This window comes from Vipera ursinii (genome assembly GCF_947247035.1).
Source record: "Vipera ursinii genome assembly, chromosome: 7".
Classification (NCBI taxonomy): Eukaryota; Metazoa; Chordata; class Lepidosauria; order Squamata; family Viperidae; genus Vipera; species Vipera ursinii.
The window spans coordinates 75,542,404-75,563,245 of record NC_139521.1 but is presented as its reverse complement, the minus strand read 5'-3'; the positions used below and the strand labels follow the sequence as shown (position 1 = coordinate 75,563,245).

The following is a 20,842-nucleotide window of genomic DNA, read 5'->3' as shown; positions in this document are numbered from 1 at the left end:
AGAACAGAATGAATGAAGACTAGAATAGAATAGAATAGAATAATGAGAATAGAATAGTGAAAAGATAATAGAATAGAATAGAATTAGAATAGAAGGAATGAAGAATAGAATAGAATAATGAGAATAGAATAGAATAGTGAAAAGATAATAGAATAGAATAGAATTAGAATAGAAGGAATGAAGAATAGAATAGAATAGAATAGAATAGAATAATGAGAACAGAATAGTGAAAAGATAATAGAATAGAATAGAATAGAATTAGAATAGAAGGAATGAAGAATAGAATAGAATAGAATAATGAGAATAGAATAGAATAGAATAATGAGAATAGAATAGAATAATGAGAATAGAATAGTGAAAAGATAATAGAATAGAATAGAATTAGAATAGAATAATGAGAATAGAATAGAATAGTGAAAAAGTAATAGAATAGAATAGAATTACAATAGAATAAAATTAGAATAGAATAGAATGAAGACCGGAATAGTATAGAATAGAATAGTGAAAAGGTAACAGAATAGAATAGAAATAGAAATTGGACAGAATGGTAGACAGAAAGGATGGTAAATAGGTAGATAGACAGAGCGAAGGGATGGCTGCATCTGTCATAGACAACAGAGATCTTAAAAGAAGAACGGAAGAGAATATAGATTGCTACCGGGCTCCACTCTTCTCGTTCTACTTTACCTATTAAAAAAAAGCATTTATACGCTGCCCCTCTTACTCTGGGCAGCATATAAATGAATGAATAGGTAAATATTTTAAAAAGAGATAAACTTTAAATCAATTGGGATTTTGATGAAAACTATGTATACATCCCATATGTTAGATCGTTATTTTTTAACCTGGTGCAATACACCAGCCTTCTCCCAAAGGCCTGAGTTTTAATTTTTAATATGGTAACTATCGATAAATACAACCCCTACAAAGAAAAACTTCTTTGAGGATCCTCCCTCATGTTTATAACAGGGAGAGGGGTCATGAAAGCCAAGAGTTGAGGAAACACTGCTCTAGAAACCCTAAGCAAGCTGGCCGGGGAATTCTGGGAGTTGTAGTCCACCCATTTCAAAGATGCTGAAACCGAGAAACAACGCCCAAGTGAATAATATGGATTAATGCAGGGGTCTTCAAACTTGGCCCTTTGATGACTTGTGGACTTCAACTCCCAGAATTCCTCAGTCAGGCTGAGGAATTCTGGGAGTTGAAGTCCAAAAGTCATCAAAGGGCCAAGTTGGAAGATCTCTGGATTAATGCAAGCAACCCTTTCGCTGACCGCTGAGGAAACGCAGCTCCCGCCTCGGCCCAAAATCCCCATTATTTTCAAGAAGAATTAATTTTCTCTTTTTTCCATTTTCCTATTGTAAAAAAAAAGGGGGAGGGGAGAAATGCCTGGAAAGGGGTAAAAAAAAAAAAGGTTTTCATATGAACTCGGAAGCGCCCGTGGGAGGAGGACTCTTCCCTTTCGTCTCTCTATGAGATTCAAGCCGTACTTCCCCTCGCAGCCCCGCCCTTTCCTTTGGCCCGGCCCCCGCGAAGCTTCTAGGCGACCGCGGTGCATTCTGGGGAAGGGACCGTTGAAGCAGGGCCGCCGCCAAGATGATGGTGAGCGATGGGGGGAAGCGGGAGCCAGAGGCGCGTTTATCCGCCGCCATCCTCCGCGGGGCGGGCGTCGTTCTCCTGGCGGGCGGCCTCCTCCTCCTCGGGAGAGGCTTCTCGGCGAGACGGAGCCGGTATTGATGGAAGCCGGGATGGGTCGCCGGTGGGCGGGAGGCCGACGCGGGAGCCTCGCCGGCGGGCGTACGAGGCCTCCCGGGAGCGGCGCTAAAAGCCAAACGGGCCACACGCGTCGGTCAGGCTTGGAACCCCGGAGACTCAAACTCCCGGCAAGCTCTGCGGCAGCCGGCTCCCTTAGCGGAATGGCTGCTTTGCCGCGAGGCACGCTGGGAGGTGTAGTCCCAGAGGTAATTCAGGGCAGGACAGCTTCCCCCCCCCCACACACACACGAGACCTAACCCGCAGGTATTGTGGATGGGTGCAGGTGTGAAGACGTTACGAAGCCTCTTACCCGGCGGGATGCCCAGGATGGGTGTGCAAGAAGAGGCAGCGCCGTCCCCTCCCCTGCAGGGGGCTGCATTTGCACAATTTTAATTTAATTTTATTTATTTATTTTTTACAAAATTTTACGGCCTGGCCCCCATCTCCCTTGCGAAGCAACTCTGGGCTGCTTTCAGCAAGTATTTACATAAGCGCGATCCAGGCAGGCCTCGACTTTACGACGGTTCGTTTAGTGACCGAAGTTGCAAGGCACTTGGGGGGCGTTTTTCATGCTTGCCACCACCGTTGGCCAGGCGATCCAAATTCAGACCCTCGGCAACGGACTCAACACTGAACGATGGTCCCTTTTTTTTTTTTGCCACCTCCGGACAAGCCAAGTCAATGGGGAAGCCAGATTCCCTTAACCACCCTGGGGTTAGTTGAACAGCCGATGATGCATCGCTTCGCTCCAGGACCGGCAATGTTAGATGATTAGTGCCAGCCATTGGCAGTTCCCCAAAAGGGTCATCAGATGGGAGCAAAGAGGCTTCTTTGCTTCCACTGATGAGCCAAGGGTCTCAGACCCGACAGCCCCATTGGTGAGAGTGTTTTATGGTCAAGGAGGGACCAAGACCCCCCATAAATACCTCTGCACGAGGGGCTGCTTTTTGTTCTAGTCCTAGCTTCTAGTCTCTCTTCAGTTTAGTTCTTGTTCTGCTCCAGTTATTCTATGCTAGCTTGCTTTCTTTCTTTTCTTTTGTTTCTCTCTCACATGCAGGCATGAATGCCTTCATGCCAAGTAATTCTTTATCTTTAATCTATCATTGAATAAAGCTAATATGATTGCATCCCTGCGTGATGCCTTTTACTTGGAAGCACCTTAACGATCCATCGACCTCATGAGATCATCTCACAGGCAAGGAAGGTGGTCAGACGGGGCAAAATGCCATTAGCAAATGTTGCACTCGGGCAACAGCTATTGGGGGGCTCCGTGGTGGCCGTAAGTTGAGGGCTGGGTGTAGGTCCCTTAAGGCATCACTCTTGTTTTTACCAAGCTGCCTGAGCAGGGGGCTGGACTAGAAGACCCCCAAGGTCCCTTCCAGCTCTGTTCTGTTCCTGTTCTGTCTCTATTCTATTCTATTCCTATTTTATTCTGTTCTATTATATTCCTTCATTGTTCTATTCTGTTCCTTCATTATTCTATTCTCTATTCTATTCTCCATTCTATTCATTATTCTATTCTGTTTCATTATTCTATTCTCTATTCTATATTTTCTATTCTATTCCATTCTATTTCCATTCCATTCCATATTTTCTCCTATTCTATTCCTTTCATATTTCTATTCTATTCTATTCTATTCCCTATGTTCTGTTCTATTCTATTCTATTCCATTCTATTCTATTCAATTCTATTCTATATTTTCTATTCCATTCCATATTCTATTCTATTCTATTCTATTCTATTCTATTCTATTCTATTCTATTCTATTCTATTCTATTCTATTCTATATTTTCTATTCTATTCTATTCTTTCCTTATTCTATTATTTCCCTATTCTATTCTATTCTATTCTATTCTATATTTTCTATTCTATTCTATTCTATTCTATTCTATTCTATTCTATTCTATTCTATTCTATTCTATTCTATTCTATATTTTCTATTCCATTCCATATTCTATTCTATTCTATTCTATTCTATTCTATTCTATTCTATTCTATTCTATTCTATATTTTCTATTCTATTCTATTCTCTATTCTCTAATCTATTCTCTATTCTTTTCTCTATTCTATTCTTTTCTCTATTCTATTCTTATCATTACTCTACTCTATTCTTCAGCTTTCTGCCTTTTCCATGCCAGAAAGAACTGGGTAATAATTTTCTTGTACGCGCAGTCAAATCTGTTGCTGGTTTTCCGCTCTGGGCCTCGCGATTCCTGACCCGTGACCCAACCTCCTTTCACCCGCAGCCCACCCCTATTATCCTGCTGAAGGAAGGCACAGACACTTCTCAAGGCATCCCGCAGCTGGTGAGCAACATCAGCGCTTGCCAAGTGATTGCGGAAGCCGTCCGGACTACGCTGGGCCCCCGGGGCATGGACAAGCTCATTGTGGATGACAGAGGTGAGAGGCTGGTGCTGAGAGCGAGTCCACCGTTGCCAGGAGGTCAGGGGTTTCCCTACTGGGCGAGGTTTAAGCCTTGTGGGCCTACATGGGTCTCATCCCGACAGGCTCCTCTTTCACTGTTCGGATTTTGCTCAGATGTCCTAATGTATCCAATACTCTTCCGTATACAGATCTGGCTAATAATAATAGTAATAATAATAATAGTAATAATAATAATAATAATAATAATAATAATAATAATAATAATAATAATAATAATATGATGGTGATGATGATGTTGATACCTAGGATGCTGGCAGCAACCCGTGTCAACCATTAGTGCCAGTCAGTTTGAGTGTGCAGTTGACTAAGTTTCATATTTTATGAATAAAAGTTTTATATAATAAAAAAAAAGTTGGAAGGGACCTTGGAGGTCATCCAGTCCAACCCCCTGCTCAGGCAGGAAACCCTATCCCATTTCAGACAAATGGCTGTCCAGTCTCTTCTTAAAAACTTCCAGTGTTGGAGGATTCACAGCTTCTGGTGGCAGGTTGTTCCACTGGTTAGTTGTTCTAACTGTCAGGAAGTTTCTCCTTAGTTCTAGGTTGCTTCTCTCCTTGACTAGTTTCCATCCGTTGCTTCTTGTCCTGCCTTCGGGCGCTTTGGAGAAGAGCTTGACTCCCTCTTCTTTGGGGCAGCCCCTGAGAGATTGGAACACCGCTATCATGTTCCCCCCTCCTCCTTCATTAAACAGGACATCCCCAATTCCTGCAACCGTCCTTCGTATGTTTTAGCCTCCCGTCCCCTGACCTCTTTCGTTGCCCTTCTCTGCACTCTTTCCAGAGTCTCAACAACTCTCAATCTTTGCAGGCAAAGCAACCATTTCCAACGACGGCGCCACCATCCTGAAGCTTCTTGACGTGGTCCACCCTGCTGCGAAGACGCTGGTAGACATTGCCAAGTCCCAGGATGCAGAGGTGGGCTTTGGGGAAAGCGGAATCACAACTGAGGGGTGGGTGGGTGGGTGTCTGTGGAGTTTCTCCGTCCTCCGTTGTCCCAAAGGAAGGAGGCACTTGAAGGAGAGAACATTTTGCTTCTCATCCAAGAAGCTTCATCCGTTCCGATGGCGGGAGGGGGCCGGATTGAAGGATAGGTACAGAACGGATGAAGCTTCTCGGATCAGGAGCAAAATGTTTTCTCCTCATGGGAAAAAAAACCCAGTCCAGTTGCCTTTTGAAGATAAAGCACCTTTGTCTGTGGAGATTCACCCAGATCGTGGATGTCCCGAAGGTGCTTTTTCTTCAAACAACAACTGGATTTTCCTGGGTTTTATTTTTCCTCCTTTGAAAAGCTTCTGAAGAAGCTTCTTGGGTGAAGAAGTGAAATGTTTTCAGGGGGAAACCCCCACCCCCACCCAACAAACTCCAGTAGCCTTTTGAACAGCACCTTTGAGACAAGTGGGGGGGGGGGACATCCCGAAGGCCCCTGCAAAGTGAAGGAAGTGCCCCACGGAGAGACAGTGGAGAGACTCCCATTCTTTGTCCCTACAGAACAGGGGCCTTCAAACTGGGCCCTTTTATGACTCTGGACTTCAACTCCCAGAACGCATCAGGCAGGCACTCTGGCTGAGGAATTCTGGGAGTTGAAGTCCACTCCTCTTAAAGTCTATATCAGGGGTCTTCGAACTTGGCCCTTTGATGACTTGTGGACTTCAACTCCCAGAATTCCTCAGCCGGTGTGCCTGGCTGAGGAATTCTGGGAGTTGATGTCCACTTCTTTTAAAGTCTATATCAGGGGGTCTTCAAACGTGGCCCTTTTATGACTTGTGGATGTCAACTCCCAGAATTCCTCAGCCAGCATGGAGAACTGTGGCCCCTTTATGAGGCACGCTGGCCGAGGAATTCTGGGAGTTGAAGTCCACAAGTCCTAAAAGGGCCAAGTTTGAAGACCCCTAATGTAGACTTTAAGAGGAGTGGACTTCAACTCCTCGCTGGCTGAGGAATTCTGGGAGTTGACATCCACTCTTAAAGTCTCTATCAGGGGTCTTCAAACTTGGCCATTTGATGACTGGTGGACTTCAACTCCCAGAATTCCTCAGCCAGCGTTCCTGGCTGAGGAATTCTGGGAGTTGAAGTCCACGAGTCATCAAAGGGCCAAGTTTGAAGAGCCCTGCTCTAAGCCTCATGGGCTTGTCTTCCAGCCTCAATATCTGCCTGAGTGTGGAGGAGACCTTTGAGGTCATCCAGTCCGTGGCAGGATGAGGCCAGGCTGGCTGGGGAATTCTGGGAGTTTGAAGTCCACAAGTCCTCCAAGGGCCCAGTTGGAAGACCCCTATCCTAAGAGGCAGCAAAGCGGGAGTTCAGCTTCCCAGGAAAACACTTCCTCTTATTCCGAGATCTTTCCTTCCCAGGTTGGGGACGGCACCACGTCGGTGACTCTCCTGGCTGCCGAATTCTTAAAGCAAGTCAAGCCCTACGTGGAAGAAGGCCTTCACCCCCAGATCATCATCCGGGCTTTCCGCACGGCAACGCAACTGGTGAGCTGGGAGACAGTTGTGGTCCTGTTTGCCTCCAGAAGACTGTTTTACCTAATGCAGGGGTCCCTAGACCCCCCTGGTCCGTGGACCGCCACCGGTGGCAGAAATCCTACTCTGCGCAAGCAAGCCGAGCCTCATCCACGGGATGCAGGCGGCAGGCTGTCCAGTCTCTTCTTAAAAACCTCTGGTGATGGAGCACCCACAACTTCCAGTGGCGAGCCGTTCCACCGGTCAATCGTCCTCATTTCTCCTCCGTTCCAGGTTGCTTCTCTCCTCGGATCGGATTTCTATCCGTTTGCTTCTTCTCCTGCCTTCTTTGGGCGCTTTGGAGAAGGAAGAACTTGACCCATTCTCCTTTTCCTTTGGCAGGCCGTGGATAAGGTCCGGAAGATCGCCGTTACCATCAAGAAGACCGACCCGGTGTAAGTGGGCCCGGTCTCTCTTGCGGTCCTGTTTGTGGGAGAAATAAATTCTCGGAACGGGCAGGATGGATGAAACGCAGTTGACACACGCGCGAGAGAGAACTCCGTTGTCTGTTACCTTACTAGAACAACCCCGGGCAGGGGGAAAGATTTTTAAATCTCTGCCTTCCCAAAGCGATCCGTCCTCTTTGATTTGCCGTATTATTACTCGTGGCGCCAGAAGTAAGCCCAGCCCCGTTCCCTAAATTTTAGCCTGAGCCTGCTTGGCCTGAATATGTATGCTTGCATCATCTGCCTTTTCCGAGATACGTAAATACACGTACTGATATAGCTCAGGTTTGGGTTTTTCATTTTTATTTTTTACTTATTTTTTTTATCTTTTATTTATTTATTTGCGCTGGAGAAGGGATGCGTTCATCCCAAGGATCTTTAAACTCGGCTCCTGACAGTTGACCACTGGAAGCTGGTTCCTAGTCCTCAACGTGAAGTATAGGTATTCCTTGGCTACTGGAGCCCCAAATCGATGTCGCTAAGGGAGACGGTGGTTAAGTGGATTTTGTCCCGTTCTTAACCGCCTTTCTCCCCACAGTCGTTAAGCGAATTGCTGCCGTTGTGAATAAAAACGGCTGTGAAGTTAACTCTGAAGGTCGCCAAAGGGGATCGCGTGACCCCGGAGCACCGAGGCCCGTCATAAACATGAATCAGTTGCCAAGCATCAGAGGGCAACAGGGATGCTACAACGGTCGTAAGTGCGAAAAACGATCGCAGGTCACTTTCCTCAGTGCCGGCGTAACTCCGGACCGTGACTAAATCGACGCTTGTAAATCGAGGACTGCCTGTAACGTTTCCTAAGGTTACTTTTGAACTTTCCTCCTGCCAGTTGGACGTGACAGCTCGTTTAGCGACCGTTGAAAGTTTCAACCTCACGACCGCTTTCACCCTGACGACCGTTGCAGCATCCCTCCGGGGTCAGGTGATCCGAATTCAAGAGCGTTGGCAACTGTCTCACGTTGATGACGGCTGTGGCGTTGTCCTGGGGATCCCTTGATTCCCTTTTTGCGACTTCCTGAGAAGCAAAAGTCAGCGGATTGACAGCCGTGTTACCTCACTTAAGAACGGCAGCGATGCGCCGTGGTGAGAAAGGTGGTCCAATGGAGCGAAGCTCGCTGAACAAAGGTCTCGCTCAGCAACGTAAATTTGGGGTTCCATTGCGGTCATATGTCGAGGACTAGCTGTAATTGAGAATTAGAGCTGCTTCAGCCCGGGGTGCCCTAAAGCAGCCCCCCCCCCCCAACCTTGGCCCTTTTAGGACTTGTGGACTTGCAACTCCCAGAATTTCTCAGCTGGCCAGGACTGGCTGAGGAATTCTGGGAGTTGAAGTCCACAAAGTCCTAAAAGGGCCAAGTTTGAAGACCCATGATGTAGACTTTAAGAGGAGTGGACTTCAACTCCCAGAATTCCTCAGCCAGCGTACCTGGATGAGGAATCCTGGGAGTTGGAAGTCCACAAAGCCCTAAAAGGGCCCAGTTTGAAGACCCCTGATATAGACTTTGACTTCAACTCCCAGAATTCCTCAGCCAGACACGCTGGCTGGGAAATCCTGGGAGTTGAAGTCCACAAGTCCTAAAAGGGCCAAGTTTGAAGACCCCTAATGTAGACTTCAACTTCTAGAATTCCTCGGCCAGCGTTCCTGGCTGAGGAATTCTGGGAGTTGAAGTCCACAAAGTCCTAAGAGGAGTGGACTTCAACTCCCAGAATTCCTCAGCCAGACACGCTGGCTGAGGAATCCTGGGAATTGAAGTCCACAAAGTCCTAAAAGGGCCACGTTTGAAGACCCCTGATGTAGACTTTAAGAGGAGTGGACTTCAACTCCCAGAATTCCTCAGCCAGCGTACCTGGATGAGGAATCCTGGGAGTTGGAAGTCCACAAAGCCCTAAAAGGGCCCAGTTTGAAGACCCCTGATATAGACTTTGATTTCAACTCCCAGAATTCCTCAGCCAGACACGCTGGCTGGGAAATCCTGGGAGTTGAAGTCCACAAGTCCTAAAAGGGCCAAGTTTCAAGACCCCTAATGTAGACTTCAACTTCTAGAATTCCTCGGCCAGCGTTCCTGGCTGAGGAATTCTGGGAGTTGAAGTCCACAAAATCCTAAGAGGAGTGGACTTCAACTCCCAGAATTCCTCAGCCAGACACGCTGGCTGAGGAATCCTGGGAGTTGAAGTCCACAAAGTCCTAAAAGGGCCACGTTTGAAGACCCCTGATGTAGACTTTAAGAGGAGTGGACTTCAACTCCCAGAATTCCTCAGCCAGACACGTTTGAAGACCCCTGCTCTATAAGATGCCAGGCTTGACATATTCTAGCCTCTGTTGTTCTGAGTTCGAGATCAGCTCGCTTTCGCCCAGCTGAAAAGTGGAATGCAGGAGAAAAGGGGCTCCGGGGGTATCTTATCTGTCCACGTTTTCGTGGGTTGTTGGGCTTCTGGAAAGCCTTGCCACGAGTCCCAGGAGGGAAATACTCAGAGCTGCTTCAGCCCAGGGTGCCTTAAAGCAGGGGAATTCTGGGAGTTGAAGTCCACAAGTCATAAAGTGGCCGAGGTTGGGGAACCTTGCCCTAAAGTCTTGCAGCAACCATGCATACCGTCCCTCTTCCTTTGCTTCCTCCCATCTCCTCCTCCTCTTCCTCCCCCCCTCCCCCCCCGCAGAGAGCTGAGTGGCCTGCTACAGAAGTGCGCCAGCACCGCTTTGAGCTCCAAGCTGATTTCCCACCAAAAGGACTTCTTTGCCAAGATGGTGGTGGACGCGGTGATGATGCTGGACGAGCTGCTGCAGATCAAAATGATCGGCATCAAGAAGGTGCAAGGCGGAGCGTTGGAGGTGAGCTTCCGGAGTGGGGGACGGTCCGGGATGGTTCCGGGCATTTTCATGATGTCTTCAGGAAATGAAACCGCCCAGAGCTGCTTGGTAGGCGAGTTCGGACCGAGCTTCTGTCTAGGACAGAGGTGGGGAGCTTCCCCCCCTCTTTAGGACCCCCAGAATTCCCCAGCCAGCATCGCCCTTCCCGAGGATTCTGCGACTTGGAAGTTTCCCCCCCCCCCCTTTCCTCTCAAAAGTTGGGGAAAACGCATTTTGGAAAGGTTAAGCTGGCTTCTCGCGAATTGCCGGACTTAGCCGGATGTTTTTGGAAGTTTCTCCCCCTCCCACTAAGCAATTTTGGTCTTTCCGCAGGATTCCCAACTGGTAGCTGGAGTGGCCTTCAAGAAAACCTTTTCCTACGCCGGGTTCGAGATGCAGCCCAAGAAGTACGAGTCGCCCAAGATCGCCCTGCTGAACATTGAGTTGGAGCTGAAAGCCGAGAAGGACAACGCGGAAGTCCGAGTCCAGAATGTGGCGGTGAGGCCTTGTCTCATCCGATGGGACGGGGTGGGGTTTTGGGGGAGGGTGTTGGGCAGTGGAAGCCGTGCAGATAGGGCAGGGGTTAGAGAGGAGGTGTGGGCTGTGAGTCTTGGAGCCTTTGTGTTGAGAGACATCTTGGCTGGACACGGCTGTTGTACCTAAGCCAGTGTTCCTCGGCATAACCATTTTAAGATACGTGGGCTTCATCTCCCAGAATTTCCCAGCCAGCATGCGCTGGCTGAGGAATTCTGGGAGTTGAAGTCCACACATCTTAAAATGGTTAAAGTTGGGAATAGAATAGAATGGAATGGAATAGGAATAGGAATAGAATAGAATAGAATAGAATAGAATAGAATAGAATAGAATAGAATGATATTGTAATATAGAATAGAATAAATATTGGAATATGGAATATAGAATAGAATAAATGTTGCAAAATAGAATAGAATAGAGCTGGAAGGGACCTTGAAGGTCTTCTAGTCTAGCCCCCTGCTCAGGCAGGAACCCCTATAACATCTCAGACAAGTGACTGTCTAGCCCAGGGGTCGGCAACCTGAAAAAGCAAAAGAGCCACTGGGAACCGGTTCCATCACACATAAAAAAAAGAGCTACTGAAGGTGGTAGCCCTGTAAACGGGCCGCGGCAGCTTTCCAAACCGGCACCAGCAAGTCTCCAAACGGGTACCGCCGTTGCCCGTTCCGAGAGGTGCGCGTGCAGCTCTCCAAACCTTTGGAGTGGTGCGCGTGCACCTCCGCCCGTTCGGAGTGGTGCGCGTGCACCTCCGCCCGTTCGGAGTGGTGCGCGTGCACCTCCGCCCGTTCGGAGAGGTGCGCGCACACCGGGCGACCGGGAGCCGCAGGAGACGGCTTAAAGAGCCGCATGCGGCTCCGGAGCCGTGGGTTGCCGACCTATGGTCTAGCCCAGGGGTCAGCAACCTGAAACAGTGAAAGAGCCACTCGGAACCGGTTCCCTCACAAAAGGAAAAACTGGGAGCCACAAAAAATGTGTGCACATGCGCGCATGTGCAGAACAGGGTTTGACTGAAGAGTGGAGCCAAGGCGAGATATGCACCTACCCTGCATATTTGAATTGATTGGTTGAACTTTTTTAGTCCCACTTTTTTTGTGTGTTTTTGGACTGCACATGGCAGAGGACTGGGAGCCGCGGGAGACGGCTGAAAGAGCCGCTTGCGGCTCCGGAGCCACAGGTTGCAGACCTGTGGTCTAGCCTGATCTTAAAAATCTCCAGTGATGGAGCACCCACGATTTCTGGTGGCAGGCTGTTCCACTGGTTAATTGTCCTCACTGTTAGGAAGTTTCTCCTTCATTCCAACTTGTTCCATATTCTCCTAAGGCAGGGGTCTTCAAACTTGGCCCTTTTATGATTTGTGGACTTCAACTCCCAGAATTTCTCAGCCAGGCATGCTGGCTGAGGAATTCTGGGAGTTGAAGTCCACAAGTCATAAAAGGGCCAAGTTTGAAGACCCCTGTCCTAAGGTCTAACTCCCATCACTTAAGCATTTCTTTTAAGAAATGAAACACTTGTCCAGCAGCTGAAGGCCACAAGGCCACCCCAAAAGAAGGAAGGGTGCTCTCGGAAAATGCCACCCTCCCCCCATTATTATTATTACGGTACAGGTAGTCCTTGACTTAACGACCACAATTGAGCCCAAATTTTCTGTTGTTAAGTGAGACATTCGTTCAGTGAGTTTTGCCCCATTGTACGGCCTTCCTTCCCACAGTTCTTAAGGTCAGTAACACCGTTGTTAAGTGAATCTGCCTTCCCCTTCCCTTGTCAGAAGGTGGTGAAAGGGGTTCACGTGACCTCAGGACACTGCAACTGTCACAAGTCAGTTTCCAAGCGTCCAAATGTAAATCACGCGACCCTGGGGTTGATCGACGGGTCGTATGAAAAACGGTCATAAGTCAACTTTTTCCAGGGCCGTCGTAACGATGAACGGTCACTCAACGAACGGTTGTTAAGTCAAGGACTGCCTGCCGCACTTGCTTTCACCGCATCAGTTATCCCCTCTTCTTTTCAACCAAATCCGGTCTGTTCATGCGCCAAAACCTTTGACCCGTTTGTTCCGGTAAGATAATCCCAGCCTTTGGGATCTGCCCCTACAGGAATACCAGGCCATCGTGGACGCCGAGTGGAACATTTTGTACGACAAGCTGGATAAGCTCCACAAATCCGGGGCCAAAGTCATCCTGTCCAAACTGCCCATTGGAGACGTGGCTACTCAGTACTTTGCAGACCGGGACATGTTCTGCGCTGGACGAGTCGCCGAAGAGGACCTGAAGAGGACCATGATGGTAATGGGTCCCCTCTCTTCTGGACATCCCGGGTTCCCGCGAGATCGATTGGAAAACGACCCACTCGGAATCGGAGGGAGGGAGGGGGAAAACAGACTCTCCATTGAGACGCAAGCGTAATTGTGCAGAGCAAAGGTCCACGGCCTTTTTTTTGCAACCGAGCCGTGCGTTTGTGCGCACGTCCACCCAGCCCCGCCTCGCAGGAGCCGTCGCAGCTACTCGCCATCGCGACAGCATCGCAGGAACGCTCGCGGCCCCGCTGCACGAGCGAGGACGGGTGCTCGTGTGTGTGCACGCGCCTACGCACCCGCCCCTCCCACAAACCCCCACCCCCTCTTTCCCCACTCCCCCAATGTGAAAAGATCGGGGAACTCTGCTTTAGCATCTACAGTTTTTTAGCGGAGGGTCCGTGAGGCTCTCCGAGCTGGAATTGTCGCCGCGGGAGAATTTTAACGGTTCAATTTAATTGTTTAAAATAATTTAAAAACTTTGGGGGTGTCGTTCTCTTTCCTCCCCACCCCACCCCCTCCTTTGGCATCCTTTGTTTAATGATTCTATTTGACTCTCTCTTCGATATTAGTCGAACTTTTCTCCTGCGGTGATTTGGCTGTGGCGAGTTGTCGTTTTAGTCCCTTTTCTCGCAGTAGAATGTAGCCTCTGTTGATGTCCAGATGGCTTGTTTGGCCAGTGCGGGTGGGAAAGATCTTTGTGGTTTCTTGATTTAACTATTGTCTGCTGTTTGATTGTTGGTCTGTTCTGGTGTTTAATCTTGGTCTCCATCTCTGCTCATCTGGGCGTTGATTGCCCTGTGGATGGGGGCGGTTTGGCCCTTTTTTTGTTTCCCCTTTTTTTGAAGGGGGGGGGCTTGTGATTTGCCTCCCTCCGAATGCTGTACAGAATTTCTCTGTCGGCCTGGATGGCTGCTTTGTCTGAGCGCCAGGCTTCCAGGAATTCTCTGGAAAAGAACCCCACCCCTTCCCTTCTAGCACTGATGATGTTATCTAGTTGGGTGATGAAGCATCCACGCAAATGGAAAAGAAGGAGGGGGCGATGGGGAGGAAGAGGAGGACGACTGGAGTCCTTGGTCCACTCTTGAGTTTGCTTGTTTTCTCGCAGATGCTTCATTCTAGCACTGATGATGTTCCCTAGTTGGGCCATGAAACGTCTGCAAGGAAACCATCAAACTCAGAGAACACCAGGGACCCCATAGTCTTCCTCCTCCTCCTCCTCCTTCCTCCTCCTCTTGACAAGCCCCACTCCCTTCCAGCACTGATGATGTTCCCTAGTTGGGCTATGAAATGTCTGCAAGGAAACCATTAAACTCAGCACCAGGGACCCCATAGTCTTCCTTCTCCTCCTCCTCCTCTTCTTCTTCCTCTTCCTCCTCCTCCTCCTCTTGACAAGCCTCACTCCCTTCCAGCACTGATGATGTTCCTTAGTTGGGTCATGAAACGTCTGCAAGGAAACCATCAAACTCAGAGAGCACCAGAGACCCCATAGTCTTCTTCCCCCTCCTCCTCCTCCTTCTTTTTCTTCTTCCTCTTCCTCTTCCTCTTCCTCTTCCTCTTCCTCTTGACAAGCCCCACTCCCTTCCAGCACTGATGATGTTCCTTAGTTGGGTCATGAAACGTCTGCATGGAAACCATCAAACTCAGAGAGCGCTAAGGATCCTCTCTCTCCCCCCCCCCATCACCGTTCAGCCCTGAGCTACAAATGTTCTCTTCTCTTGCTAGAGGTGGGAGTGTTAAAAAAAAAAAAAAGCAACAGGCCCACCTCACTGTGGGATCTCAGCTGGGCTTCTGAACGACTTGCTGTGTAGATGTTGCGCTAAAAGGGCTCTTTTTGCCTGGCAGGCCTGCGGGGGATCCATCCAGACCAGCGCAAACTCTCTCACGGATGACGTCCTTGGACGCTGTGCGATCTTTGAGGAGGCCCAGATTGGAGGGGACAGGTAAGGGGGCGGGGAGGGGGCGGTGGTTGTCTGGGAGGCTTCGGGGCCGGGAAGACCCTCGGGATGAGCCCCCATCTGCCCAGCACCCCCCTGTTCTTCATCCTGCAAACCTCCAAGAAGATTGCCGGAATTAAAATGGCATTTTGGCTTCCTGGCCTCGTTCGCGCTTCTCAATTAGAGTTGGGCAGACCATGGCCTTCTGCAAAACAGACCTTGCTGATGTCCTGGGAATTTACAACATCTGGAGAGGGCTCCAGCTGTGTCTTCATTGCCCCGGATTGTAGGCCGCAGGTGCTGTGAACAGTTTTGGTTCCAGCAGGAAAGAACAGCCCCGGTGTGTTCGTTGAAAGGAACGCCGCCTTTAAAATGATTCGTACGGTCATCAGAGATTTGCCGGGACCTGAAAACATTGGGAAATTGTACTCTGGGTGGTCCTCAACTTAACCACCATTCCTTTAGTGACCGGAGTTAACAATGGCCCTGAAAAAAAAGACATTATTTCGCACTTGACGCCCGTTGCAGCAGCCCCACGGCCACGTGATGAAAAACTCAAGACACTTGGCAACTGGCATGTACTTAATGACGGTTGCAGTGTCTGTGTGTGTGTGTGTGTGTGTGTGTGATGTGATTGCCCATGGGGAAGCCAGCTTCGCTTAACAGCCGTCTCACTGACTTCACAACTGCAGGGATTCGCTTAAGAACTGCGCCAAGAAAAGTCGTCGTCTGGGCCCGCTTCAAAAGCTCATCTGAAGAAAGCAGAGGCGGTGGAAGCCGTGTCTTCCAAAAGGAACTTTTATTGGGAGAAGCTGATAGCAGGCAGGATAGACAGGGTCTGAGGGTTTCCCCCGCTCGGATCAATAGGTGAAAAATGTCCCAAGCAAAACCCCACCCCATTCAGTTACATCCGGTCAGTTCCCGTGGGCCAATCCCCAGGTGGTTGTGCGAGAGAGCTGATAACGCCAGGCTGTCTCGGGGTTGCAACGCTGTCAAATGTGGGCTTTCACACCTTCCCTTCCAAACGCAGAGATAAACCAGTTGCCGGAGACACATTCCTTTCTTCTTCTCTCTCCCCCCCCCTTTTCATCAAGGAGAGAGAGAGTTCACACAAAGTGTGCAGAACAGCAACGTGTTACAGTGTTAGCCATAGGAGGAAAACAAAGCAATAACTCCAGCACTTTTTCCCCCACCCCCTCCAAAAGTACGGCCCGAACCCAGATGTCAAGGCTGCAAACGCTGGATGTTTTTTTTTTGCTCTGACAATATAAGAGGCAGCCTTTTCCTTTAAACTGTTTTGCTTCGAATGAATGGGGGTGGGGTGGGGGGTGGGGAATGCTAACCCGGTTGTTTTAATTAAGATAAGGGATGGCCGTGCTACAGAAAGGAAGTGAAACTTTGCAGGTTAAACTACTTGGAGAATGTGGTCCATGACGTGTAATTAAGGGAGGGAATTGTGGATGATACGCTGCGTTCGGGGGGGGGGGGAGGATTCAGATTTCTGGCGTCCGTCCATGAGTGCCGATGCTTCGTTCTCACTATGGTAGGCTTTTTAGAAAAACAATGCCTGAACGTTCTTTTGATCTTTCAGCGGAACCATGACACCAGAATGATAAGAGAGAGTAGAGTAGAGTTAAAGCCAGGAAAAGAATCCCCTTAGAATATGTGTTCTGACAGTCGTAAAATGAGGCAACCCCCCCCCTTAACAACTGCCTCACTTAGCCACAGAGATTTTTGGGTTGAGCTGTGGCTGCAAGTCGAGGACTTCCTGTGCCAAATCTTCCTGCCCACTGAACCTTAAAACGGACCTGGCCTCCGTCGCCCTAAAAAAAAAAATTTTTTTTTTCATCCCCATGCCCTGCAGGACGTCTTGGAAGCGCCCTTTCCCCCCGCTCATCCAAAAAGCAAAAACTTTTTCTCTCTCTCTCTCTCTTTCTCTCTCTCTCTCTCTCTCCCGGGCAGGTATAATTTCTTCACAGGTTGCCCCAAGGCCAAGACCTGCACCATCATCCTGCGAGGCGGGGCAGAGCAGTTCATGGAGGAGACGGAGCGCTCCCTACATGACGCCATCATGATTGTCCGGCGGGCGATCAAGGTACATGTCCTTCGGTTCTTCTGCAGTGGGGGAGGGGGGTGGATGGTTTGGGAGGAGGGGGGGCAGGGGGACAACGGACCTTGTCCTGCTGGCCAGGTGTCAAATTCCAGTACCCCCCCCCCCCAAAAAAAAAACAAGAAAAAAAGAGAATAGAATAGTGCTGGAAGGGACCTTGGAGGCAAACCTATAGCACAGTGGTGGCGAACCTATGGCACGCGTGCCAGAGGGGGCACTTAGAACCCTCTGTGGGCACGCGCCTCGCTCTTTGGCTACGTTTTCACAGGAAAAGGCCGTTTTTCAAGCCCTTTCCTAGCCAAAACAAGCCTCCGGTGTGAACACACTGTTTTTAGCTTTGAATTACATCAAATCTGACACCAGAAACAGACTAACGGATGACCTGAGTGCTGCCTGTGTTGCTCTCAAACTTACAAAGTATAAGCCGGGGTTAGACAAATGATCAGCCTGCATACAACAGCAAAAATCGCAACCGTTGTTCAAAAGCATGCCAAGGGCAAACTTTTACCTTTCAGTAGAAAGTCGTTTGTATCCTTGAAAGCTTCGTTATTGTGTTTTTCTTTTTAAGACAAAAGATGTCAATGGATGAGTTGCCGTGTTGGCACTTTGCGATAAATAAGTGGGTTTTGGGTTTGCAGTTTGGGCACTCGGTCTCTAAAAGGTTCGCCATCACTGCTGCAGCATCTCAGACAAGCGACTGTCCTGATGTCCACGTTCTGAGGTTTTGCTTGATTAAAAAAAAAAAAAAATTACAGGAAACCAGAAGTTGCCTTCAAGCTTTACGTTTTTATTCAGCTGAACAAAGGCGGGCTCCTCTGAAAGAGAGGAAAAGCCCCAAATATCAGAAAAGCCTTATTTTTTAATACCTTCTCTGATTGCATAGCAGGACGCGGTGGCTCAGTGGGTTAAGACGCTGAGCTTGTCGATCAGAAGGTCGGCAGTTTGGCGGGTCGAATCCCGAGTGCCGCGTAGCAGAGTGAGCGCCTGTTACTCGTCCCAGCTTCTGCCAACCTAGCAGTTCGAAAGCACGTAAAAATGCAAGTAGAAAAATAGGGACCACTCCGGTGGGAAGGGAACAGCGTTCCGTGCGCCTTTGGCGTCCAGTCATGCCGGCCATATGAACACGGAGATGTCCTCGGACAAGCGCCGGCTCTTCGGCTTTGAAACGGAGATGAGCACCGGGCCCTAGAGTTGGAAACGACTAGCGCGCTCGTGTGGGGGAACCTTAACCTTTACCTGATTGCGTAAGCAACTCACCCAGCCAAGCTGACACACACGAGATAAAGTTTTCACCCTTTAAGGCTGACACCCTGTAGATAAGAGCAGAAGCAGCTAAAAATGTTCCCTTTGGGGTGTTTCCCCCAGGACACCAGATGTTCCCTTTTTTTGGGTGGTCCCTTCAGACACCAGATGTTCCCGGCTGGGTTAAGATATTGCGTCTTTCCTGTCCCGTTACGACCCTGCATTCGCGGTTGTGCAAGTGGCCAGAGACGGTGGAACCATCCGCACATATTCACAACAGCTGCTGTCTGTCCCCCTAAGTCCGGCTCAATGGTCCAGCCTATTCTGAAAAAAACTCTGGCAATGGATCGCCCACGATTTCTGGAGGCAATTCCTGTTCCACTTCCCCATCTGGATGGTTTTTTTTTTTCCCCTCCCCAGCACGACTCCGTGGTCGCCGGCGGGGGAGCGATCGAAATGGAAATCTCCAAATACCTCCGAGATTACTCCAGGACCATCCCAGGAAAGCAACAGCTGCTGATCGGGGCGTACGCCAAAGCCCTGGAGATTATCCCACGGCAGCTTTGCGACAACGCCGGCTTCGACGCCACCAACATCCTCAACCAGCTCCGAGCCAAGCACGCCCAGGTGAGCTTTCCAGGTGGGAAGGATGGGCTGGGAGCGTTCAGTTGTGCAAAAATATTTTTTAAAAAACAAAAACAAAACACCTCTCTGTTTCTCCAGATTTCTAGCCCTGGAGCTTTACGTTTTCTCTTGTTTCCCCGGTGATCCCGGTCTTTGCATCATTCGAAGGCAAAATTGAAATATTTAAAACTTAGACACCCAGTGCAGCACAGCCAGACATAAAAGGCCGGGGTTTAAATCTGCAACATAAAAACTGCAGTAAATCTTTCCCCCATCGAGTGTTGTCTTAATGGTAGCTGGACTCCCTCTGAAGGTGGCAGGTTGGTGACCTTCCTTGGGCAGTTAGTTGGGAATGGTTGGGTCTCCTGATCCATCAGGACACAGTTGGCTTGTTTGTGGGGTGCTTGGTGCTGTCTTGTCTACCATCCACCCCTCCATCCGTATCTACATATCTGTGTATGTTTTCCATCCATTCCTGTATGTCTGCCTGTATGTCTGCCTATGTCTACTTTCTCTCTGTCTTACCTATCATCCATCCATATCTATCTATCTATCTATCTATCTATCTATCTATCTATCTATCTATCTATCTATCTATCTATCTATCTATCTATCATCCATCTATCCATCCCTGTCTGTCTGTCCATCCATCTATCCATCCATCCATATCTGTGTCATCCATCCATCTATCCATCCATATCTATCCATCTATATCATCTATATCTTATCTATCTCATCTATTATCTAGTTATCTATCTATGTAATCTATCATCCATCTAATCTATTGGATCATCTATCTAATCTATCATATGTCTCCATCTATATCATCCATCTCTATCTATCTATCTATCTATCTATCTATCTATCTATCTATCTATCTATCTACCATCCATCTATCCATCCCTGTCTCTGTCCATCCATCCATATCTTATCTATTCATCTATATAATCTATATCTTATCTATTATCTAGTTATGTATTGTATTTATGTAATCTATCATCCATCTAATCTATTGGATCATATAATCTATCTATCTATCTATCTATCTATCTATCTATCTATCTATCTATCTATCTATCTATCTATCTCAATCATCTTTTCTACTGTGTCCTCAGCTAAGTGACAGTGGTCAGTTCACAAACAACAGTGTTACAATGTGTTGGGTAAGTTGTTTTTAAAACTGCCCGGCCATTTCCTCCACCTTCTGTGATTCTTCTACCCCTGTACCTCCGGAGACCTTCCAGCCGCAGCCTCGGCCTGCCACGGCCGCCACGGCCTGCCCAGGCCCAGACCAGGAGCGGGGGAGTGGGGCGGGCTGTGAGGACGGAGGTGTCCGCTGGCTTCAGGCCTCTTCTGTCTGCTCTGCAGGGCGGCACCTGGTACGGCGTCGACGTGAGCAACGAAGACATTGCCGACAACTTTGCGGGCTGCGTGTGGGAGCCGGCCATTGTGCGCATCAACGCCCTGACGGCCGCCTCCGAGGCCGCCTGCCTCATCGTCTCGGTGGACGAAACCATCAAGAACCCCCGGTCCACGGTGGACGCCCCTCCCGCCGGCCGAGGGCGAGGCCGGCCACACAACCACTGAAGGCCGGGCTTTTTGTCGTGGGCGGGAGAGGGCGGAGCAGGCGGCAACCGGGCCTTCCCCGTTCGGCCGGTTTCGTCCCAGTTTCCCCAACGTGGGTTAGCGGGGCCAGCTTCGACGTTTGCAAGACCTCTCGGCACAGCCGCGAGTAGCTCTACTCCGGGGAGGTAACTTACTCCCTTGAAATTCCGGGGAAAATTTCCTAGGAATGCTGAAATCCAGGCCTCCGCCTTCCTCTCCGGGTTTCTAAGAGCCGCCCACCCCCCTGCCAAAAAAATATATATGGAGATTTGACAAATGCTCGAATGTTACGAGGTGGTTCACTCTAGGTTGTATTTATTGGGTTTTTTGATGGAGGCTTAAACCCCCGCAGGGTCAAAATAAAACCGTTCCCCACTATTGAAATAAATCGAAATAAAAGCATTCCCCACTCCTGGCTTCTCCTATTTGTCCTCTTGCTTCTCGCCCACGTGGATGTGGCTTCAGTGGCTGGGAGTTCTTTTATTAGGAAGAAACGCCAGCAGTCCTCCAC

The 20,842-nt window shown here is 49.0% G+C and overlaps 1 protein-coding gene and 1 long non-coding RNA gene across 2 annotated transcripts in view; one reads left to right on the top strand and one right to left on the bottom strand.

The window, feature by feature from the left end:
- LOC310643138 overlaps window positions 1–20,842 on the bottom strand; it is a 366,287-nt gene that overhangs the window by 336,147 nt on the left and 9,298 nt on the right. The gene's annotated exons all lie outside the window — the stretch shown is intronic.
- CCT7 (chaperonin containing TCP1 subunit 7) lies at window positions 1,522–20,743 on the top strand. The gene is made up of 12 exons (XM_083367989.1): window positions 1,522–1,602; window positions 4,003–4,156; window positions 5,009–5,115; window positions 6,549–6,674; window positions 7,044–7,096; window positions 9,800–9,971; window positions 10,323–10,487; window positions 12,617–12,805; window positions 14,659–14,756; window positions 16,713–16,845; window positions 18,523–18,729; window positions 20,095–20,743. Exons 1-12 carry the CDS (start codon window positions 1,597–1,599, stop codon window positions 20,311–20,313), a joined length of 1,629 nt encoding a protein of 542 aa, XP_083224115.1. The 5' UTR covers window positions 1,522–1,596; the 3' UTR covers window positions 20,314–20,743.

Coding starts and splice junctions, on each gene's coding strand:
- CCT7 (XM_083367989.1), top strand. Junction 7,097..9,799: donor ATCAAGAAGACCGACCCGGT/GTAAGTGGGCCC, acceptor CCCCCCCCGCAG/AGAGCTGAGTGGCCTGCTAC. Junction 10,488..12,616: donor TCCGAGTCCAGAATGTGGCG/GTGAGGCCTTGT, acceptor CTGCCCCTACAG/GAATACCAGGCCATCGTGGA.